The 25,086-nt window shown below is 38.1% G+C and overlaps 1 protein-coding gene across 1 annotated transcript; it reads left to right on the forward strand.

The window, feature by feature from the left end:
• Positions 1 to 1,078: 1,078 nt before the first annotated feature.
• CTH (cystathionine gamma-lyase) lies at positions 1,079 to 24,273 on the forward strand. The gene is made up of 12 exons (XM_082616424.1): positions 1,079 to 1,357; positions 4,763 to 4,844; positions 6,426 to 6,521; positions 9,029 to 9,138; positions 11,196 to 11,327; positions 14,236 to 14,293; positions 14,736 to 14,813; positions 16,644 to 16,796; positions 18,337 to 18,458; positions 20,216 to 20,268; positions 23,274 to 23,412; positions 23,718 to 24,273. The coding sequence occupies exons 1-12, from the start codon at positions 1,190 to 1,192 to the stop codon at positions 23,742 to 23,744; spliced, it is 1,218 nt and encodes a 405-aa protein (XP_082472550.1). The 5' UTR covers positions 1,079 to 1,189; the 3' UTR covers positions 23,745 to 24,273.
• The last annotated feature ends 813 nt before the right edge of the window (positions 24,274 to 25,086 follow it).

The following is a 25,086-nucleotide window of genomic DNA, read 5'->3' on the forward strand; positions in this document are numbered from 1 at the left end:
AAAATAGTCACAATAGTAAATAGGTCAAGTCTGTATTGTTTAGGGAACAAGGAGATTTTTGTTGTCTGTTTTAAAGGAGTGTTCCTTGTGAGAGTTGGGCTCTGGATACAGGTGAATAAATTGTGACACGGGACTGCTTCCTTTTTCCTACGGGGATGTTGCTGTCAATTGCGTAACAATGAAGGCATTTTGTGTAAAGATTTGAGGCTCCAATAAGTTTTTCAAAGACACACACACACACACACACACACACACACACACACACTATATATATATATATATATATATATATATTCATCAGGGAGAGTTTCTCTGGGTACTTCAAAAGAAGATAATGATGCTTGAAAAAAGTCGTTTGAATAGCTCTTAGGAAGCTGCCGGAATCCTGCTTAGAGATCCTTATCACAGTAGCTCTACTATTACGTAAGAAAAATATGACCCTCACTCCTGTTTCAATCAACGTAAGTACTGAGTCATTAGAGTTCAGCGTTGTTTCAAAGGCAGGCTGCCCTCAGTTAATGAGAATCCAAGCTGCACATTTGGCAGCTTGGGCCACCGTTTTCGTCACCGATCTCCACTTTGTCGCTTCGTCCGTCAGACCCGCCCTCAGGACAAAGGGTGGTTGGTGGAGGTGGGAGGGGTCGGGGCAAGGGCTACGGTAAGAGGAGGATATTTCCGTGGCCTGTTTACAGGTTACTCGGTTTCAGTGTCAAGCCAGTTTATTTGCACATCTCCGGCGAACCTCCGGTCTGAGGTCACACAGACGCTTGGGTGGCTCACAGGAGCCAGCAATGAAGCTTCCCCTGGGCCGGGACTCAGGAACTTCACCAGCAGGGACCAACCAAGGGGCCCAGGGACGCCGGCTTCACTCCAAGCCCTGAGCCAGAGGGTTGGCGGCGACGCTCCGGGCAACGCCTCCGCTGCCGGCCAATGAGGAGCGGGGACCGCGTAGGGGCCTGCGCTCATTGGGTCGCGGTGGTTCCGCCCCGAGGTGAAGCAAAGCTCCCGGCCCGCTAATAGAGTCTCAGCTACATTCCGGCTTTTGTGCGCTCGCCGCTGGTCACCCTGCTGGGCATACCTTTACCTCTCTTTCGCCTAATTCTTCGGTGTCTTTTTCAAAACCCGACTCACCAGTTTCATAGTTTTATCTTCCTTGCTCTTTAACTCCCACCTTCCTTCGCAGATCAGCATGCAGGAAAAAGACGCCTCCCCACACGGTTTCCTGCCTAGGTTCAAACATTTCGCTACGCAGGCCATCCATGTGGGCCAGGAACCAGAGCAATGGACTTCCCAGGCTGTAGTGCCCCCCATCTCACTGTCCACCACGTTCAAGCAAGGCGCTCCTGGCCGGCACTTGGTGAGCTGGGTCTGTCTGGGGCGGTCCAATGTTGGGCGGTAAAAGAGAGGTGGCTTATAAATTAAGAAGGCACGCAAGTAATTTGTGAGGTGTAATTTGTGTATATCAGGAATGATGTTTACTACACCTGTGAACCTCCTTGTAATAAAGCTTTGTATTGAATGGTTCAATGATCATATTTCTTTTGATAAGCATTTCTTTTGATAAGCAGGACTGGAAGGAACAGTTTGTCCAACATGCCCTATAGATTTGGACTGATATTCATGTGATTTTGGCAAATTTGCAGTTCAAAACTGAGTGTCATAGCTTCCTTGAGTTACCTTTAGCAACAAAAATTGTAAAGATATAGTAAGGAGTCAACTAAGAAAAAAATTAAGAGTCTCATAACTCACTTGGAATCAAGATTATTCCCAATAGCTATTAATTCCCAATATTATTCCAGTAGTTATTAATAGCCATTGAGCCAGATTCATAGTTACATTATATCATGTGTATTACATATATTGCCTCAGATAATCCTTACAGCAATTCTAGTATGAACTAGGTTCTTATTTCTCTCATGAAAAACCTGAGGTTTGGGGATAAGTATCAATGCAAAGGCCACGTGGCTAGTAAGTAGTAGAGCTGGGATTCCAATGCAGTACTGCTCTGGAACCCCACCCACTCTTGGGCATTAGTCTATCCTGTGCTATACTGCAGTAATGCTAGCAATAATCTAACCCATTGCATCAGTGTGGCTTAGTAATTAAGAGCTTAAATCATGTAGTCAGAGGACCTAGGTTTGAATTCTGATACCACCTCTTTTTAGCCAGGTGACCTTGAGCAAGTTACTTGACTTATCTAAGCCTCAGGTTGATCCTGTGTAAATGGGTTAATAATAGTACCTACCACATAAGTTGTTGGTATGTATATTAGACTGCATTGTACATTATAACTGCTCAGTAGTTTGCTATTTCAGGGTGTTCATATTTGCACTTTTTCTGTTTGATCTGGACAACAACCAGGTTAGAGAGCAAGACAGGTATTATGTACTTTTTATAGAAAAGGAACCTACCCAGAGTCATAGATGAGATAGCCCTCTGTGTTAATTACATAGCTTTTCCTTTTTTGGTAGCATACTAGATGGATCTTGGAGTATTTAAAAGTTGCTGAGGTCCAGAAGAAATTACAGTTGACCCTTGAACAACAGGGGTTTGAACTGTGCAGGTCCACTTATATGTTGATTTTTTTCAATAGTAAATACTACAGTGCTGCATAATCTGCAGTTGGTTGAATCTGGGGATGTAAACCACAGATATGGAGGAACCTCGGATATGGCGGGCTGACCATAAGTTGTAATGGATTTTCCACTGAGCCCTAACCTGGGAGTTGTTCAAGTGTCAACTGTAATTGAATAAACTTTGTAGATCCAAAACCTTGGTTATACTTCAAACACCTTTTAGTGTGTTATGTTATATAAGTTGAGGAAAATTCTTTTAGACGTGGCCCTTTGTTTTGTGAAGTAGAGTTCTAAGAACATTTCTACAACTGGTTTAGGGTACTTCAAGCTACTATATTTTGTAATCAAAATGTGTACACAACCTGTCTTCCAAGTTTCTTCCTCGTGTAGGGCTTTGTGAATGTGTAGCTGCCCAAGCTTTAGCATTTAGTGCAAAAGTTAATAATTTAGCTGTGATATTAATAATTAAATGTTTTCGGAGAGCCAGCAGGGGTGGTAAAATCCACAAACTCCTCTTAATATCTTTAAAGTGTCAGTTAAGAGGACTAAAGAGAATTTGAGGAGCTGAATGAGAAGCATCTAATTCTCCAGTTCCATTTGGAAAGTCATTGAATGAATGAGAGTGTGAGAATTGGCACTGAAATACGCTTCTCCCCCCCACCTCCCCGACCCCAAAGTTAAATCTCTGAAGTGAATATTTAGGGAGACATGGACTACCTTTCCAAGGCAATAGCCACATGAACCTAAACTGTTTTTTCTGTCTGGAGTACAGCTGCAGGTCACATCAAGGAGGTGATGGTGGCCAGTAATGAGGATATCCTGGAGCCCTATAAAATGTCTACTCGGTTTGTCAAAAACGAGGAAACAAAAAAGGCAACAAAACTTAAATATCTATATCTAAATCTAATACTGGGAGCTCCTGAATCAGAAACAGGTGTAAAGAGTGGTTGTGTTTTGTTATGTGCTATGTGGGGCAGGAGGAGAAAAGTATGTATACGATTTTTAGTGAGTGTTTAAGTCCTGGCTTTGAATTCTGGCACTGACATTCCCTGTAACATTTGGCTTTACTTTCTTTAAAGCAGATTGTGAGGATTAAATAAAATGACCGGATACAGACAGAGACTGACAAATACTGTATGATATCACTTATATGTGGAATCTAAGAAATAAAAGTAACTAGTGAATATAACAACAACAAAAAAAAACAGACAGATACAGAGAACAAACTAGTGGTTACTAGTGGGGAGAGGGAAGGGAGGAGGGAGGTTAGGGTAGGGGATTAAGAGGTACAAACTACTATATGAAATAAATAAGCTACAGGAATATATAGTACAGCACAGGGAATATAGCCAATATTTTATAATGACTACGAATGGAAGATAACCTCTAAAAATTGTGAATCACTATGCTGTACACATGAAACTTACGTAATATTGTACATCAACTATACCTCAATAAAGCTAAATAAATCAAATAAAATGACTGGATGAATTCAGCTAGTATAGTGTCATACATGTAAAAGGAATATAATGCAAATTTTGAAAAGGGGTTGTATAGAGCTGTTTTGCCGAGAATTACTCTCTTTTTTGAGTTGCTTTTGTAGAGCTAAGGTATGAACTTCGAGCATTTGTAAGGTCTGTTCATAGCTTCCTGTTGGATGCTAAACAGAACTCACATGACTTATGTTTTAGGAAATGAAATGCAGGTTAGAAATAGGTTTACTCTGTTGGTTCAGGTGGTTCCTGTCTCCTAATATCCCTAGATTAATGAGTAGAGGTGAGTCTAACATAAAAACCACCATTTATCTAGTGGTTAGCACATGCCAGGCATCATGCAGAGAACTTATCTCATTTTATCTTCACATCAATTTTATGAAGTAGATATCTGTATTTTATTCCCATTTTAAAGGTATGGAGATTGACTCTGGGAAATATTAAGTAACTAACCTATTGGCATGTAGCTCATAAGGGGCAGATACAGAATTCTAATTCAGTTTGGCTGACTTCAGGGCCTCTCCATACCACTACGGCCACAACAGTGATGCTTCTGTCTAATGGCAAGACATGCAATAGATAAAAAACAGAAAGGCATGGCAGGATGGACCTGTAGTTGAGGAAATGTCTATGTTAAGACTCTGATAATAAATTTAAATCTCTTAGGACGAACTCTTAACTTCTTTGCTTCAGGGTTTTGAGTACAGCCGTTCTGGAAATCCCACCAGGAATTGCTTGGAAAAAGCAGTGGCAGCACTGGATGGGGCTAAGTACAGTAAGTAACTTTCATTTCAAAGTTTGTAAAATCTAGAATCCATTCTTATTTGGATAGAAAAAATTATAGAGGCACAGAATGTAGAATCGGAAAGAAATAAGGATTAGCTAGTTCAAAACTCTTATTTTTTTACGACATTGAATTATTTGCTTGAGGTCCCACAGCTGACTTCATATGTATATGTGTAATTATAAGGTGAAAATAAATATGAAGGGAGGCGAAATGGCAGAATTTGCCACTTAGTATTCATTTAGCTGAACTCTTCGTCTGAAGCTGTCAGTATAAATAGATACAAATTAACTAAATTTTATAATACCATCTATGAGAATATAAGCTTTCTTATACTCTGGTTCATTCACCTGCTATTTTGTGCCTGAGAGTAGCACCAAGGAACATTTGCAATAGCCAGGTACCCTTGATACTGTGCTTTCGGAGATTAGGGATTAACTCCTCAAAACTTGAACTTCTTCCATGAAGGGAGTGGACTGCTGTTAAATCATCTTTGTACTTTTTATACAAATGATACTAAATGAAGGCAGAATAGTGAATAAAAAAAATGAGAGTCTTAGGAGTTTTCTCACAGCAAGAGTGTAGGAATCAGAAATGTTAATATGAGCTCTGGGGTTTGTTTGGGATTGGGGGAGTTTCATTTGTTTTGGATGAGAGGGGGAGTTTTTTAAACACTAAATTTCTTAAATTTAGTAATGTGTGGGGAATATTATTTCCCACAGAAATTATAAAGGGTGAGGGTTCATATGGCAGACACTTTTTTCAGGTGGGCTCCAGAAAACATGGTTGTTTTGAACTGGATTTAAAGGTTAGCTTTCTGTATGAATTCATTGTTGGACCACAGATCTGCTTAGTAGAGAACTGCAATGTCAACCTCAACTTTTCTGAAAAAACTTTGCAAAAATTATATTTTCCAAGTTAATTGGATATCCCGTCTACTGGTCACAAGCGATTTTTATCATCAAGGTGATACACTGATAGTTTATCAGGATATTTTTCTTTACAGTGTTTAATGTGTACAATGCCAGTTATTTTTTTATTATTCAGTTTCACTATTTTTGTCAATATGGGATTCAGGATCACATGTGTTTAAAGAGAATCCACATTAAAAATTTTTTTTTAATAAAATTTATTAAATTTATCAGGTCTGATTTTGAGTTTTGTTAAAATATTTTCTCAACTGCATATCCATATAGTTAATGGATGAATCATATCTTAGCTCTATTCCTTAAGTTTGAAATTTCTTTAGAGTTTGATACTTTTAAAGTGTAATTTAATTGGCAATTGGTCTTTTGTCTCAGAATTTTGTAAAGAATTATTTCTTTGAAGCTTTTCAGAGAAATGTTATAACCAAAGCAGAATTAAGTATTTTTATTTTAAAGATATGTTATTTTTGAAATAGAAAGGGGGATTCTGTAATGGTATTCATCAGGGGATTTCTGGTGACTCAGTAGTGATGTTGTCTTTCAGTCAGCAGAGAGAGGGATATAAAGTAATGCAAATAAATACTGTAGGTGTTTTTAACCTATAGTTCTGACATTTTGGCTTACTCTAACTTGGTTTTTACCTTAGGTTTGGCCTTTGCTTCAGGTTTAGCAGCCACTGTGACTGTTACCCATCTCTTAAAAGCAGGAGACCAAATTATTTGTATGGATGATGTGTATGGAGGTAGGTGACCTTTCTTATTCATGTTGTTTCAGCTGACATTTTAAAGACAATAAAATGGGTCCTGAATTATATTAACAGTGCTACCAGGATTATTGACTATTGATTATCTTTTCAAAATATGATGAACACCTCTATGCTGGTTCACACTTGATAAAGGAGGAGCATAAACACTTAGGGTCTATGCTCCAGAACTTGCTTATAAGAGAGATTGTTTAATAACAATTTTATTTAAGCAGCTGGAATGAGCTTATTCCAGACATATTCTACTCTAGAGAAGATAGTGTTTAAAGAGAGAGTGTTCAAGTGTAATTTAAAATTTTTACCTGCAGTGAAGATGGTCTATAACCCAAGTCATTCTCAAAGGGCTTAACTCTACCCAACCGTTAACCACCCCGCCCCCCTGCATTTTTTTTTAGAGAAGCTTCTGAAAATCTGTTGAAAGCTATAGACCTCTTTCTCCAAAAAATGTACTTAAGACTATACCCAACGTTTATCATTTTAATTTTAAAATGATAAGGCTCCTCTCCAAGGACCCTTACCCCTTGAAGCCTATCCATGGATACAAATTTAAGAACTTTCATTCTAAATTGTTTAAATGCTAGTTATATAAAGTGGTAAGTGGGAAGGTAAGGAAGACAATTTGCCCTTACCTTTAAGTAAGACTGATTTTTGTGTTCAAAACAACAGCAAAATATTGTGTAAGTATATTATACGTATATACCAAATGCTTCCAAATAATTAAAATGTGACTTATGGAATATTATTATCATTTTATCTATCTCCTATTGAACAAAAAGTTAAATCTGTAAGTTCTTTGAAGGAAGAGACTTATTCTTAGTAATCATTTTATCCCTCTCAGAAATTTGCAAAATGCTTTATATTTTATCATAGTACCCTATGATAGTCTGATGAATTGAAATTATAGAAAAATCAAACCTTTTGTTACTATTATAATGTATTATAAAAACCTTTTGGAAAACATAGGTACAAAATCTTGAAAATTGCTGTTGATTTTTAAACAATTCTTTACATTATATTACCTAGGATCAGTCTACCAAAAGTCCGGTATATCTTTTTTTAAAAAATAAATTTATTTATTTATTTATCGGCTGCATTGGGTCTTCGTTGCTGCCTGTGGGCTTTCTCTAGTTGAGGAGAGCAGGGGCTATTCTCTGTTGCTGTGCGCGGGCTTCTCACTGCCGTGGCTTCTTGTTGCGGAGCACGGGCTCTAGGTGCACAGGCTTCAGTAGTAGAGGCACGCAGGCTCTAGAGCACAGGCTTAGTAGTTGTGGCGCACGGGATTAGTTTCTCCACAGCATGTGGGATCTTCCCGTACCAGGGATCAAACCCTTGTCGCCTGCATTGGCAGGCAGATTCTTAACCACTGCGCCACCAGGGAAGTCCCTCCAGTATATCTTTGATGAGAATTTTTTTTTCTTTTTTGGTTCACTATCAATAACAGCAAATTTTTCTTTAAATTTGCATATATAAACATCAAATCCAGAACCGTATTTTTATTTTATTTTATTTTATTTTTTATTTATTTTATTATTATTATTATTATTTTTTTGTGGTATGCGGGCCTCTCACTGTTGTGGCCTCTCCCATTGTGGAGCACAGGCTCCGGACACGCAGGCTCAGCGGCCATGGCTCACGGGCCCAGCCGCTCCGCGGCATGTGGGATCTTCCCAGACCGGGCACGAACCCCTGTCCCCTGCATCGGCAGGCGGACTCTCAACCACTGCGCCACCAGGGAAGCCCCAGAACCGTATTTTTAAAAGAAACTATTCTAAGTTGAATGATTTATCTTCTTTCACTGTAAAACTCTAGTAGTTTGATTTACATTGTCTTATTTGTCTACTAAAGCTTTCAGAACCGCATAACAAAAAGATTGAGAAAGTACAAAGGATGAAAACCAATTCTTTTCTCTTACCAAAGTATAATCAGTTTGAAATTTTATTTTGAATATTTAATTGGCATTGATTCATTTATTTTATTTAAATTTTATTTATTTATTTATTTAGTGGCGCTGGGTCTTAGTTGTGGCATGTGGGGTCTAGTTCCTTGACCAGTGATCGAACCCGGGCCCCCTGCATTGGGAGCCTGGAGTCTTAACCACTGGACCACCAGGGAAGTCCCAGTTCATTTGTTTTAGATTTGAGTACTAGGAAGGAATTGTTTAAAAAAATATTGATATTTCAGGAAGCATGCCACTTCATGTTTGAAGAGTAGAGATTGTGTATTTTAAGAAACATTTTCTGCTTCACACCACTTGGTCTGGGTATCAAGTGTATTTTATTTGACTCTGATTTTTAGTTTAAAATTTAAGCCTATATTCTTTAGTATACGAGAAGGTCAAAGTATTCAAACAAAGTAGAATTGCTTTTAGTTGTTTCTTTATTGGTGATTGACACTTCCTTATCTTTTTAAAGTGCTTATACTTTTAAGGAATTAATATTTCCTAATACAGTTTTCTTTTCATTTTATCTGATTCTCTTCTGCCTCAGGTACAAACAGGTACTTCAGGCAGGTGGCAGCTGAATTTGGATTAAAGATTTCTTTTGTTGATTGTTCAAAAATCAAATTGTTAGAGGCAGCTATTACTCCAGAAACCAAGGTAACTCAGTTTTCAGTTTGTCTGTTTTCCTTGTGATGTTTTGTTTTCATCATGTCTGTTTGCTTGAGGACATAATTTAAATCTGAATAACAAATTTTACTGGAAGCCATTGGAAACCATCAAGATTAGGATAGGTCTGACTTCTGTGTAGTATAGCATAATGGTTAGGTACATGCATTCTGTAGTGGGATTCAAATTCTAATTCTGTATCATGGTTGGTGTATTATCATGGGCAAATTATTTAACCAAAGTCTCATTTTTTTTCATTTGCAAAATGGGGACAATTGTACCTGCCTTATTGAAAGGTGATTGTGTGAACTAAATGAGGTAAGGCATATGAAATGCTTATTACAGTACCCAATACATGATGACTGTTAAAAAATCTGTTAGCAAAAGCAGACAATTTTTAACTGCATTACCAAGCTAGTATTGGTAACAAAAGTCATCACAGAGTTTGGGTTACAGAAAAGGAAGCTTGTAAGGAAGGCCCCAAGCCCTAAGCATAGTTTTAAGGGTTCTAAGGGATACTTCAGCAAAATGATAGAAACAGAGAATGGGCCACAACAATCTTTAGCTTCCACCCTGGGAAGCTTGTATGCCACCGGAAGGTGTTTTGTGCTGGAATGAATGGCATATGTGATATTCTTTCTTGGGACTTCATTGAAATTCTGCATGGGGAAAAGAAGGACCAGTGCCTTTTATAAGTATCGGCCTTTTCCAACTTTTTGCTAATGATTAAAAGGTTTGAATTGTACTCAAGATTATGTTGCAGTGAATGCTAAAAAATGAAAAACTTTTCTCACACAAATTACTTTGAAGATTAACACCAGGGTGAGCTTTGAGTGATTAAGGTTTGTTTTCAAAGGAACTTGTTTTTTTGTTGTTGTTGTTGTTTTTTGTTTGTTTTCTTGCTTGGGAGAAAAGATTCTTATTAAAATAGTTGGTCTGAGTCTTTCTAAGGGAGGAAAGCAAATTGTGTGTATATTAATTCTTGTCAATAGAACTTTATATAGTGGCTCTTTACCAACTTGAATTAATACATTTTTCCCCCTGAGATGTCTCCTCATTTGAAGTAGATTTTTTAAGTCTATGTAAAATCTACTTTGTACTTATTTACTTATTTTTATTAATTTTTTATTATGAATGAGAATAATAAATTCTTACCCAGAAATAAATTTTTATATGTTCTTAAATAATTCTGTTCTTGTAGAATATGCATTATTTTAACTACCATGTCTTTTCTACAGTAAAACTCTAGAGTACGAAGAGAGTTAAACCAGACCACTTGCCCATTTACATAGAAAAAAGAACCATTAACACTTTTAAAAAGAAAGCTGTAGATAATGTCAATCAATACAGTGGCAGCTTGTTTAACAAACAGAAGTCTTTTCTTTGGTCTTTTCTATAACTATCAAACATCCATGATGTGCCTGGATTGTGCTAGGTTTTTGAATAGACAGATAAATATGATACTGTCTCTTAAGTGAGCTGTGGCCAGGTTTTCTGTCGTGTGTGTCACTTTTCTTCCTCACTCTAAAACCCATTCTCTTCTTCAAGTTCTGGGGACTTATTTTGTAGTTTCTAGTGCATCTGGCGTTAAGTTACTATTCAGGATATTTTTGGCATCATAGAGATAGTTCTCTTTACTGAAAATTCCAGAATGTAAGCTTAGACAATCTATATTATTTATCTTTGAGAACAAAATTCCCAGACATTGAACTATCTCTTTGGAATTCATCCTCTTTTTAATGGAAAATAATTACAATAATTAACTTGAACGCTTTTCTGCTTATATGTACATTATCTCATTTGATCCTTACAACAACTGTGTAAGGTAAATATTATCAATCCTATTGTATAGATGAAAAATTGGAAGAACGTAGAGGGTTAGTTACTTACCTATGAAGACTTCTTAGAAATTCATGGGGCTAGGATTCAGATTCAAACCTTTAAACTTCATCATCCATGATCTTCCAGTGTAGCCTCCCAGATGGTTACAGTATAGATGTTTGGCAGTGTGTTTTTACAAACTATTGTCATTTACTGAATTGTTTTAGCTTGTTTGGATTGAAACTCCCACAAACCCTATCTTGAAGATGATTGACATTGAAGCCTGTGCACATACTGTCCATAAACATGGAGACATTATTTTGGTCGTGGATAACACTTTTATGTCGGCATATTTCCAGGTAAATGAAAATAATATTTTTGGCATGATTAGTAGACTACACAGGTACCTGTAATTAGGAGAGGAAGGACTTGTTTACATTAAATTACATGAAATCTGCTCATAATTATTGATTAGACAAAGAATTAAAATTGGATCTTTTCTACCATTAGTTAATATCTTTTCAACCCTACCTTAATATGTTGTGTGGGACTTCGTGTGTTTTAAATGTTGTCTTAATTAAAGCTTTTAAGTTCTCTGTGTAAACTCTCTGAAGACCTGGCTGTATTATATGATTGTATATGTCAGTACCTTACACATAGTAGGGGTTTCAATGTTTATGTTTTGGTTCCAGGTCAGTTATATTTTTTAATATATATTTAAACCTGGCTAACTTTGCAAACAAAAGGAAGAGAAAAGCTATACTCAATGACATCTCAGTGTACATCACACATTATTTCTCCATTTGTCTTCCTTCTTTCTAGTTTGTCTTCCCTCAGTGCTTCAAAGACCATGCCTGGCCCTCCGTATCTTTACCTTATTTGTATCATGAATTTCTACTCCATGTTTCACCTTGTATCTGTGAGTGCAGCTCCTTTACAGTGCTCCTTTTATACTATCTCTTTTCCTGCCTGTCCTCTACATACATCTCTTCCCCACTCAAACCCTCCCATTCATCCTCAGTTCCTTTCTTTCTTTTCTTGTACATTTTTCCAGATTCTTCTTCTTTTCTGTTTTGCTCCTTTTGGTAAATCATCTTGAGATCTCTCTATAATTGACTGGTTGTTTGCCTTTTCCCCACACGTTCTCCCTTTCTTTCCTCTGAGTAACCTAACTCTGTTTCCTTTCCTTATTAGGAGTTACCATCTCCCTGCTATTTCCTTTTTGTCTGTATCCTGTGGTCATTTTTATTACACCTCCTGTAGTTCACCTTTATTCTGCAGAGCTCCTGAAACCCCAGCTCATTTTCTCCAACTCTTCAATTAGGCAGATGTTTACAAACTCAATTGTTTATATTCCCTGCTTCTGTTCTGGGTCCCTGAAGTTGACTGACTCCCTAGGAGTCTGCACAAAGCTGTTCTTCACCTTACTCCATTTTATTCAGAAGGCACTACCATGTTTTACCTTCCTTTCCTGAAACACATTTCCTGGCTACAATGTGTTCAGATGACTTCATGTGTCATCTACCTTTGGCTCATGATATAGCTTCAGCTGATTCTTATATCAAGTAAGGCAGTCTGTTTCCAAGTGAAAATCTCCTGGCATCATCTATTTGTCCCAGGTGATTTTCACTCTTGGAATCTTTATCCCAGCTCCTTACCCCATCTACCACTTACAGTAGGGCAGTTATTATAGCATAGGATTACTCTAGCTGAGTCATCATGAGTCCTGTATATTCCCAAAGAGATCGCATGAATTGTTTTAGCTGGGCCTGCCCAGGTTACTCATCAGGCCTAGCCCTTTTTCTCCTATTGCTGTCACTAAAATAGGTCCAGTTTTTCCACCTTTCTGAAGCCCACATCACAATCCTCATGCCAGGGACTGCAATTTGCTTCATTTCAATCTGGATTCATTCCAGTTGAATTAATCAGAATCACAATTCCCTAGGCAACCACAAACCAAATGTGGAACCACATTTGGTTCCACAAAGCAAATCTTCTGAAAAGATCCTTTCATTATTTTACACTCATGAAAACTGGGTATGTTCTTTCTTTCCTGTCTTTTGTCTTCTTGATCTTTTATAAGTCTCACAAAAGGCAAAATGGACATACAAACATAAAATTTCCACATAGAACCTCTGAATTCCAGTAGTCTGAGTCCTGTCTCTACCAATTTTTTAAATCTGAGCGATCTATTTTATTTTTCTTAGTCCCTTTTCCCCACCCGTACAATTAGAGTCATAAACATACTGATTTTATTGAGTTAGGTAAAGTATTTTGAACAGTGCTTCACTGGGTTATGTAAAGTAACTCATGATTCTTGGAGCATAATGGCATCAACAGATGTTAGTTATTGGTTTTTATTTTTCCTTTTGACCATAGAGTTTACAGCATGTTAACACTGGAGGAGACCTCACACAACATCTAGTTTGACTCATCACTTTAGAGATGAGCAAACTCATGTGTAGAGAGTACTTTGAGGAAAACCACACTTAAAACGTCCTATTTTTGAAACCCTAAATGAAAAGTCCCATAGCCCCCAGCTAGGGAGGTTAAACACTCACACACACACACATACTTTATTTTAAAGGAAATTTACATGGAAAGATGTTGATATTACATTATTTAGTGAATAAGTTGATTATTACTTTAATTTTCACTGTAAACAAAGACATCTAAGACTAAAGAATTACTTTGCAGGGAAATTCAGTGAGGGAAAACAATCTAAACAAATTTCCTTATAAGTGATTTTACACTAGACAAAACTAGTATAATAAAAGAGTAATTAAGAGTCAAGATCATGGCAAATCAAATAAATAACCACAGCATACATTGTAAGGTTTTAATGATTAAAAACCTAAGCAAATCACTTTTATACTTACTTGACAGAACAATTGCTAAATGTTTGTGTTAACTATTCTGTGTTTACTGAGTCATAAAATGCCAACACCTCTGCTAAAGGTAATAAATTTAGGGGCTAGTCAGCAAGTGCTCTAAAGAAACAAGTTCAGAAGACTTGTTGAACTGAGTTTATCTGCTATTTCCAGAAAATTTGTGTCTTTGGATTTAATACTGGTTCTAATACTTTGTATTTTTATTTGGTGTGAGGGAGGAAAGGGAAAGATAATATCAGAGTTCCTGGAAATTTTAAGATGTGTGTATTTTTAAAAGTTAGAATAGGAATGGAATTTACAATAATAAATAGGCAGGCAATGAAGCATATTTTCAAGTGATTTCCCATTTGGAATAAAAACCTTTTATTCCTTTCAGCGGCCTTTGGCTCTGGGAGCTGATATTTGTATGTATTCAGCAACAAAATATATGAACGGTAAGACAGTCTTCACTTAGAATGTTCTTTTCCATCAATAGATGAAAGTAGCATAAGGCTTTATCCTTTTATCCCTTTTCTTCTATTATTCAGGTTTTCTCTGTGACTCATGTAGAAAGTAAGAAAATACTTTGATTAAATATAGGACTTCATTTATAGCAGACAAAACTATGCTCATGATTTAATAGCAAAGGATTAAAATTTACTATAAGTGTCATATTTTTATCCTGCTGATAGCTTAAAAAGAAACATTTAATTTTTACATGATTTTAATTTTATTGTTTAAGGTATAGCTTTTGCTAAAGTTTATTTAAACTGATTCTGTAGGGTTTTTTCCCAGAGTTTTTTCAAATGAAAGTCACATTTTAGAAATTATAAGCTGAGGAATAAACATATGTTGTTTTTAACTTAAAGTTTTTTGTTTTTGTTTTGTTTTTTTTAGGCCACAGTGATGTTGTGATGGGCTTAGTGTCACTTAATTCTGAGAGGCTTCATAATAGGCTCCGATTCTTGCAAAACTGTAAGTATTAAAAAAACCCAGATTTCCCCTTATGCTCTCAAAGTGACCACATTTGATATTTGTATTTCCACTAAGTGCTGTGAAGTGATAGCATTCCACTAATTTAGGAAGAAATGAGAAATAGTGGGAAAAATTCTGATTTTTTAGAGGAAAGAAACATTGGGTTATAAAAATACAGTTATAACATAATAGGGCTTTACAACATGACCAAGAGATACATTTTGTTATTTTTCAAAGCCATGTTAATTTTTTTTTTTTTTTTTTTTTTTTTTTCCGTACGCGGGCCTCTCACTGTTGTGGCCTCTCCCGTTGCGGAGCACAGGCTCCGGATGCGCAGGCTCAGCGGCCATGGCTCACGGGCCCAGCCGCTCCGCGGCATATGGGATCCTCCCAGACCGGGGCACGAACCCGTATCCCCTGCATCGGCAGGCGGATTCTCAACCACTGCGCCACCAGGGAGGCCCCAAAGCCATGTTAATTTTGATCATAATTTGGTAAAGCTCAAGTAAATTTTTTTTTCTGCTCCACCGAGCATCACGTGGGATCTTAGTTCCCCGACCAGGGATCAAACCTGCGCCCCTTGCATTGGAAGCGTGGAGTCATAACCACTGGACCACCAAGGAAGTCCCTCAAGTGAATTTTTAGTTTTATGACTTAATGGATTTTTTTGTCTTTTTTTAAAATCATTTGGAATGATGGCTTTCTTACACTATACCTTTTATACCTGAAATGATGATAACTTTTAAATGGCACTTAACATATAAACTTATATTTTTCAACAGGTATCTAAACGTCTGTTTTCTGTTTAGATTGTTTTGTTATCTCAGGTATGGAGAAGGGTTTATTGAAAGAGACTTGATTTAACCACTGTGATTTGACAGAAAGATAAGATACAAACATAATTAGGAATAAAAATCCCTTTCCAGGGAATACATGTTGGGTAGCAAAAGGGGGCACTGAGGAAGGAAACCAAAATTTATTGCTTGATAAATTCCTTTCATTTACAAAAAAAAAAAAAAAAAAAAAAAAGGACTGAGGCACGTATCCTGGAGGCATGGGAAATCACAGTCTGCTTTAGACAAAAGCTAAATAGAATATTGGTAGAACACTCAGAAATAATAGGAGCTGCACTGCTATTTTCTCTGTGTATTATAATACTCTGTCAAAGAAATACAAGATAAAACTATGTGCAATATGTCCTTTCATTAAAATCATAAAAAAGACTATTGATGCTCATATTTGAAAAGTTCATATCATTGTATTTGTACTTAGTTTTCAGGATAATTTATTTTCCCTCTCATTTTTTTAAAAAAATAAATTTATTTATTTATTTTTGGCTGCGTTGGGTCTTCGTTGCTGCACGTGGGCTTTCTCTAGTTGCGATGAGCGGGGGCTACTCTTTGTAGCGGTGCATTGGCTCCTAATTGCAGTGGCTTCTCTTGTTGCAGAGCACGGGTTCTAGGCACGTGGGCTTCAGTAGTTGTGGCACTCCGGCTCAGTAGTTGTGGCTCACGGGCTTAGTTGCTCCACGGCATGTGGGATCTTCCCAGACCAGGGCTTGAACCCGTGTCCTCTGCATTGGCAGGTGGATTCTTAACCACTGTGCCACCAGGGAAGCCCTCCCCTCTCATTTTAAAGCCCATTTCACTAAGCATGTTTTATGCTTCATTCTCATGTTTCTAATTTGATATATTAATTTTTCCCACTAAAATGCAAACATTGGGCTTTGTAGCTAACTTCTCAGAGTCACTATAATGAAAAAGAGCAGTGAGAGGCTTTTCTGGGTGCCTCCTCACCTTCAGACTAATCCAGGACAGGTTCATTTTGCAGCTCTTGGAGCAGTTCCATCTCCTGTTGACTGTTACCTCTGCAATCGAGGTCTGAAGACTCTACAAATCCGCATGGAGAAGCATTTCGAAAATGGAATGGCAGTTGCTCAGTTTTTGGAGTCGAATCCTTGGGTAGAAAAGGTTATTTATCCCGGTATGTTAATCTGCTTTCTAAGCACATATGCTTACACTAGGATTTTAAGTGTTATCCTATGCATCCTGTTTATGTAACATTTGTTTGTAAGTTAGGTGCTTTCTTGTATTTTTATGTTGTTCACTTATTGAGCTTTTTGTGTGTCTGTGTGTCAGGCTTTTTGGTGGGTCTGATGGTAAAGAAGAAGGACATGATCTCTGGCCTAGAGTTGTCTATAGTCTAGTGGTTGCTTGGATGTTAAAAAATTAATCTTGCAGGGCTTCCCTGGTGGCGCCATGGTTGAGAGTCCACCTGCCGATGCAGGGGGCATGGGTTCGTGCCCCGGTCCGGGAAGATCCCTCATGCCGTAGAGCGGCTGGGCCCGTGAGCCATGGCCACTGAACCTGCACGTCCGGAGCCTGTGCTCTGCAGCGGGAGAGGCCACAGCAGTGAGAGGCCTGCGTACCGCAAAAAAAAAAAATAAATAAAAATAAAAAAAAATAATAATAATAATCTTACATATTAGATGTTCCTGTCTTTAGCTTGAAGGTTTGCGTATACCTGTTCCAAGATTGCAACCTTGTACTTTCCAGTAATTTGCTTGTAATCTTATCAGTCTGATATTCTGCACTAGCTCTAATTTTTATCTGATATAGATTGAGACTTGATACTTGGTACCAAAACTCCCCCGAAATTCTCTTACTTTTTTTTGGAATTTCTTCACCTCTCACAACAGCTAGAAATGCTCATGTGAGTTAGCAGACTTATATGTTACTCTTTGAATTTATTTTACCAGACTTTTTAATTGTGGTCGTCTTAAGTAAATAGTTCTTTTAAACCCTTTTGAGATGTGCAGCCATGTAGTCTTGGGTGTAAAGGAGAATTAAGCTTGATCCCTGCCCTTAAGGAATTTAGATAAGGCAAGGCAGAAATACATATGAGATTAAATGCCCTAATATATACACTAGGTATAGAGCTGTTGACTGGTGTGCATTTTGAATGGAGGAAGGGAGAAAAGTTTTGGGCTGTGCCCTGAGGATTGGGCAGCAGTTGTTAAAAGGTCATGGACAAGACATTTCAGATTTTTTCCATAAGTGTTTATTAATGCCAACCATGGGCCAGCCCTTGCACTCGGAACTAGGATCCAATTATTAATAAAAGAAATAGCTTTCTCCTCATGGAGTTAGTCTGGTGGATAAGACAGATATTAAGCAAAAAATTACAGAGGCTATAATTAACAGAGGGAAGGGGGCAGTCAGTGGAGAGAATGTTCCAGGTTAAAGGGACAGCATATGCAAAAGTCCAGAGATGAAAAAGAGTGTGGTGCCACTGGTGTAAAGAAAGCTGGCATGGTTAGAGCAAGGAGAGACCAGAAAAGATAGGTCAAAATGAAACTAGAGAGATAGACAGGGACCAGAACAAGAGGTCAGATGTCAACATGGCATAAAGCTCATTATTAGGCTTATTTGCAGTTGACTTAAGCAAATGGTGATTTTGTTGTTGTTCTGAAATTACATGTTTGACTCTAAAATAAGACATTCATTATACCTTATGACTACAGGGCTGCCCTCTCATCCTCAGCATGAGCTGGCAAAGCGTCAGTGCACAGGTTGCCCAGGGATGATCACCTTTTATATCAAGGGCTCCCTTCAACATGCTGAGACTTTCCTCAAGAACCTAAAGGTAAACTTTCAAAATAGTTTTTTAAACTGTAGATGTTAAGACCTTCTTATAGCATTATTATAGTCATTATTTCTCACTTCCACCTGACTCATATTAATGTTGTTGTACCTGGAGTTCACACCTACAGGCCTCTTTGTCATGAAATGCTTTGGGCTGGAAAATCACTTGAAACAAGAGTGATGCAGTAGCAGATATATGAGTCTGCTTACTTAACTCTGCAGACACTGCCATCCGTTTGAGAGAGACAGAATGTTCTAATCCATTGGTTTTTAAATTTAAAGTGAACCGTCTTTTCAAATGAAATATTATGTGAAACTGCAGCAGTGTGTGGTCAGTGCAATGCCGAAAGGCTCTTCTGAAATCCAGCCTAGGAATGGCTTTCTAATCCCTGCACCACCCAGGTTGCATCTGCCTGGAGTGACGGAAGGGAGGCCTTTGCCTAATGTTCACAGAGGCAGGAGGCTCTCAGGGGCCCTGGGAGAGAGGCCTGTGTAACTCCATACTTTGGGCTTACTTAGAGCTCATGCAGTAATGTATTTAAGACTGAGTTTTAAATACTACAGATCTAAAGAAAAGGATGCTGCTGGATTAGTCAAAGTTCTATTGGTTCTAAAATTTGTGCATTTCTAAAATCAGAAATATAGTAGTGCACATTTGATTTAACACAGTTGTGAGAATAATTTTTAACATGTTGTGAAATTCTATGACACTATAACACTAAATACAACAGCCGACTTTTTTTCCCTTCTTCCCTAGGAAGGGGTTAAATAGATGTATTAATTTAGTAAGTGATACATATTAATGAGTAAGTTTGTATAACTTGATAAACATTTAGAGATTTTTATTTAAAGGGTAACTACAGAGCTAGGTCTCAAATGTAATAGTTCTGAGGTTTTAGAGCTCATGTTATTGTGCTGGGTCTTAGTTGCAGCTCAAGGGCTCCTTAGTTGTGCCTCATTGACTCCTTAGTTGCGGCACATGGGCTCCTTTTATTAGTTGTGGCAGGCGGGCTCCTTCCTTGCGGCTCAAGGGCTCCTTAGTTGCAGCTCGCCATCTCCTTAGTTGTGGCACATGAACTCTTATTTGTGGCATGCATGTGGGATCTAGTTCCCTGGCCAGGGATCGAACCCGGGCCCCCTGCATTGGGAGCGTGGAGTCTTAACTACTGTGCCACCAGGGAAGTACCGATCAAGTTTTAATGTTTTAAAAGTTAACACATAATATGTCTAATTGGGGCTTCCCTGGTGGCGCAGTGGTTAAGAATCTGCCTGCCAATGCAGGGGACACAGGTTCGAGCCCTAGGCTGGGAAGATACCACATGCCGCAGAGCAACCAAGGCTGTGTGCCACAACCACTGAGCCTGTGCTCTAGAGCCCGTGAGCCACAACTACTGAAGCCCATGCGTCTAGAGCCCATGCTCCACAATAAGAGAAGCCAGCACAATGAGAAGCCTGTGCACTACAACGAAGAGTAGCCCCCGCTCACCGCAGCTAGAGAAAGCCCGTGTGCAGCAACGAAGACCCAATGTAGCCAAAATAATAAAATTAATTAATTAAAAAAAAGTCTAATTGGTGAAATCATTGTTATGGATTTTATTCTCATTTTTTCTCCAAGTTTTTAATCCAATTTGTAGTTTATTCATAATTGCACCATTTTCCATCCCCCATGCCAAGGCCATTTTATTAACAACATTTATTTTTAGATTTTAGTATTTTTATTTTAGTAGAAGATTTATATTAATATTTTCTTTGCCATAGTTATTTACGCTGGCTGAGAGCTTAGGAGGATATGAAAGTCTTGCTGAGCTTCCGTAAGTATTTCTGTTTTTCTCAGTATTTTAGCTTTGATTTCAGCTGTAATGATTGTTTGGAAAAGGAGTAGGATAAAATCGGGGATCATTCAAGATATTTAACAATAAGAGCAGCATGGCACTATCTAGTTGGAATGGACTCTAACTCCATAGAATGGAGACCCTGATAAAAATCTAATGGGGGCTACTAACCAGTAAACTGCGTCCTCCCAAATTTTGCTTTTTTCCTGTTTGTCTGAAGGAGATTCCAGCAGTAATTCTCTGACCTCCGAACCAGGGCTACTTGTTCTACTCCAATCTGCTCTGGAAGGGACGTTGGAGACTTTGTACCAGAAGGGCTGATTTCAAGACTCCAGGGGAAATGGAGAATGTGTTTCTGATAAAAAACCTCCACACTCTTATTTATCAGAGGAGAGCCCTGCTAGTTACCATTAAGTCTGTTTGTTTTCTGTTCTCTGTGGGGTAAATGGCTCTGTGTCGTCTGTGACATAAACCCAAAATCCAGCTATATTCCTGACCCTTCATTAACTGACCCAACCAATTCATCTAATTTTATCAAAGCACCAGAAGATATTAGAACACAAAACAGCCTAAGATCAGGGAGTCCAACAGCTTATATTACAGACAAGGAAACAACGATTCAGAAATTTTTGCTGATGAATCAAATGTCACACAGGAATATGTTAGCAACTTCACTCTTGAGGCTTTACGTCAGAAACTGTGAGCGTAGAGGTTAAAGCAGCCTCTATCTGGATTTGAGAACATCAATCACTTAACCTTTGTGCTTCAATCATTTCATCCATAAAATAGTATTAATAATTAAAATAATGATTATCTGTCCCAGCAAGCATTCCTGAGCTACATCCTGTTTTTCTTTTTACGTTTCTATGACCATATATTATAATTATTGCAGGGCTAAATCAATATCATTACCTATTAATTTTCAACTGTATTAAATGCATGGTATGTTTCTATGTTTTAATGTTCATGAACATTTCTGAAATAACTATGTGCAGAGGAATGTCAGGGATTACTAAAATTTAGGCACATTTCCTGCCCTGGTTTAGTAGTTTGTAGTTCATGCAGAGAGTCAGGCAATTTCATAATCTTTAAAAAAAAATGAAGCCCAAATAATGATTCAAATAATTAAGATAAGTCATAGAGGTTTTTGTTAGTCTTTCAGGAAAATGCTTGCTAATAAGTCTGGATGCACAAGAGGGCACACTCAGCATATGAAATTGGTTTATTTTTCGTAGTAATGCAATGTATATTACTTCAAGGCTCTCTTAAATGTAGACCTCACTTGATTTATTTAGGGATATGGTTTAAAGTTGCTTGGCCCTCAGGAGCTCCAGCTAGGTGCTAACCCCAGTGCCAGTGGAAGAATAAGTTTAGGTCAGAGCTTGTCTGTTTTATCACCCTCATTCTGTGTCTCCCAACAACGCTGCAACCAGTGCAGCATTACAGTCAGTGGGGAGGAAGCTGAGCCGACATGTACTGGGTTTGTCTCCCAGCCTAACAACGTGTGTTAACTTGGTGACCTTAGAAAACTTACTTATACACTCTCAATTTCAGTTTTCTTGGTTGTAAAATGTGGATAACAGTGTACTGAGATAAGGAAATTGACTGAGGACAGGTAACTTTTACAAGCCCAACACAGCCAGTATGTGGAGGGGCTGAGATTCATACACACGTGTATTGGTCCCAGAAGTCTAAGTTCTTATTTCTACACATTGACTCTCTTTTAAGGAATAAGAGCCTAAAAAGGCAGAACAGGGCTTCCCTGGTGGCGCAGTGGTTGAGAGTCCGCCTGCCGATGCAGGGGACACGGGTTTGTGCCCTGGTCTGGGAAGATCCTACATACCACGAAGCGGCTGGGCCCGTGAGCCATGGCCGCTGAGCCTGTGCGTCCGGAGCCTGTGCTCCGCAACGGGAGAGGCCACAACAGTGAGAGGACCGCGTACCGAAAAAAAAAAAAAAAGCAGAACATTTTAAGGAGGATGTTTGCATGTAAAACTTCATTGGAGTGATAAAAGATGATATTCATTTACTTTGGACACAACTCAGATTTTATTTCCATGGGCCTGAAGTGGATAGGAGAAAGTGATTCCTTCTGCTGGTGGTGTAAGGGGATGGTTGAGTGTTGGGAGCAGTGTACATCTAAGCGCCCCCTAAGACTATAAGCCTCTCCTCTGTGATGCCTCAGCCCGCAGAGATTCTCCCTCCTCTGAACTCCAGCAACTCTTATTGTCCATAATTGTTTGGCATTTGCTGTAGACTGTTCTGCTTTGTGAATTGTCAGTCTTTAGCTCCTGCTTTGTTACCTAGAGTAAAGAAAATATCTCATTCTTCTTGGTTTCCCAATTCTTACTATAGAGCCTGAACCATAGTAGGTACTCTACCCTTACACATGCTGACGATGATGATGAGTTGCTACGTGGTCTTGAACATCCTCTGAGGCCTCTGTGTCATGAGTTATGTGCTGGAATTAATTCCTAATGCTTAGTGATTGCTACCAGTGATCGTAGGTTGTCTTTCCCCGATCTGCCTCAGAAGGTCCAGTTCTGGATTGATCCTTTGATCCAGATGGAATTAATTCTGACCAGCTCTTGATCCAAGAGGCCTCTTATAAGTGCAGCTGGTTGGTCATGGGGTGTATGACTTCTGGCCAAGGCCTCATTCAGGTTGGTGTTAAAATCCACACACTGGAGGCTATGTCTTCCCCTCCTGCATGGGGGTGTTTGACTGGTATCTTCAGTGTCCAATTGAGTATACCTTACTGATGGTATGAAAATAATAAAATATCTTTGTGTTCATTTAAAATCATGACTAGAAATGATAATTTTCACAATTCCTTAATTTTTTGTCTGAAAAACATTGTAGGTGTATGAAGCATTTGATATTTAGAGTAGAAAAGTTTTGAAAATAGTTGCAATTTATGAGATAGAAACACGCATCCCCTGCTACAATATAGTGATCAAAATCTTGCTCATTCTTTCTTTCAGGGCAATCATGACCCATGCTTCAGTGCCTAAGAGCGACAGAGAAGTCCTTGGAATTAGTGACACACTGATTCGACTCTCTGTGGGCTTAGAGGATAAACAAGACCTACTGGATGATCTAGATCAAGCTTTGAAGGCAGCAGTAAGTTTTATTTTAGTGTGTGTGTGTGTGTGTGTGTGTGTGTGTGTGTGTGCGTGTGCACACGCACGCTTAATCTTGGGGGTGGCGGGTCACTATGTTTATAGAGTGGCCTCACTATGTTTATATAGTGGACTGTAAACGTTTTCTCTTTTCTTATTACAATATACAGGGTGTATAAATGTATAGGGAACTCAGTCGAAATGCAGATTTAAAAGAATGTAGTCTTCAGGAAAGAATTCTTGGAGGAGGTGAAGTCTTTGCCTGAAAGTTTAATAACATATTTTTCTTGTGCACCGTTAATACAGCACCCTCCAAATGCAAGTCACAACTAGCATTCCAGAACTGCTATTAGAGTTTGCTTCCTGCGAAGATCAAAACTTCTGAATAATTGAATGGACCATTAATGAGCCTTTGCAGAATTTTCAAGTGAAAATTTTAAGGCACCTTATTACCTTTCACAACTGTAATCTTCCTGGGATCATTCCTGTTAAAAAGTTTCCTCTTTCTCATATTGTAATTGACAAGTCAATTCTGTTAAGATCTTTTTGTTAATTTGGATATACATTTGCCTCTGAAGGAGATGAGATTTGTGCTGCTATTGGGGATTGTGTTCTTTTTTTCCAGCTTAAGGTTTATATTGATCATGTTTACAATATAATGGTATTTCATTTTTGATGTTTTCTGAGGTATTTAAATTATTAAATGAATGTTCTTAAATCAAGGGTGATTTTGTATGTTGTTGAAAATAGCACTCAAAGCAATGGTTTACACTTAATTACCATGAGCCAAAAATCAAATATCTGAAAAGTCTGTGAAATTCTACTGATTTAAGGTTGTACTTACTATTTTTTAAAAAAATAAATCTAATTATCAAATGTATCCCATTGTGATATTTCTATATTATGTGACATTAAATTGTATTCCTGGACCCTTTTAATTCCCAAGTCTTAGAGGTCTCAGCCACTTAATTTTTATAAATTCAATTGTGTAATTATCATGCTCAAATCTTAGTGTTTTCAGATTAGTTATAAAATCTGTACAGGGCAGGTCAAAAGCCACTTTTATAGAGAAATATTACTTCTTATATTTTTATCTGAAACAGTAAATTTGTTGAGGCTAAAGGAAGAAATACTTTCATAGCTAGAAGCATAATCAGCAAGGTATTGTCAATACATCGTAAGTCAAATAATTGGATTTTTTAAATTGTTTGTACTAAAAGTTTTCAGTCACATTTGCTATCACCATTTGTTTCAGTTTTAAAAAATCCTATCATTGGGACTTCCCTGGCGGTCCAGTGGTTAAGACTCCATGCTTCCATTTCAGGGGGCATGGTTTGATCCCTGTTTGGGGAACTAAGATCCTGCATGCCCAAGGGCATGGCTGGGATGGGGGAGCCTATCATTGAGCTCGATTAATAATAGTGCTGGGTAGGAGGAGAATACATACAGATACATATTCTTATGTATTGTGCACTTCTGAATTATGTGTATGGACCCTGGAAATTCTGTCTCTGTAGGTAGCAGCATTTTGAGGCTGGTTATATCCCACTGGTTTCTGGAAGACTTGATTTCTTGCCATTTCAGTACCTTAAGACTGTGGGGATAAACAAATGATCATTTGAATAAGAAAAGCAAAGGCTATTTATTCTAAGCTTACAAGGGAGGGAGTCAGCTA

Source organism: Mesoplodon mirus, assembly GCF_964341445.2.
Source record: "Mesoplodon mirus genome assembly, chromosome: 3".
Taxonomy (NCBI): domain Eukaryota; kingdom Metazoa; phylum Chordata; class Mammalia; order Artiodactyla; family Ziphiidae; genus Mesoplodon; species Mesoplodon mirus.

What these genes read in the sequence shown, in the direction of transcription:
- CTH (XM_082616424.1), top strand. Translation starts at nt 1,190, where the DNA reads ATGCAGGAAAAAGACGCCTCCCCACACGGTTTCCTGCCTAGGTTCAAA. An exon ending in TATGGATGATGTGTATGGAG is followed by an intron (nt 6,522 to 9,028) that starts GTAGGTGACCTT and finishes CTTCTGCCTCAG; the next exon opens with GTACAAACAGGTACTTCAGG. An exon ending in CTTTCCTCAAGAACCTAAAG is followed by an intron (nt 18,459 to 20,215) that starts GTAAACTTTCAA and finishes TCTTTGCCATAG; the next exon opens with TTATTTACGCTGGCTGAGAG.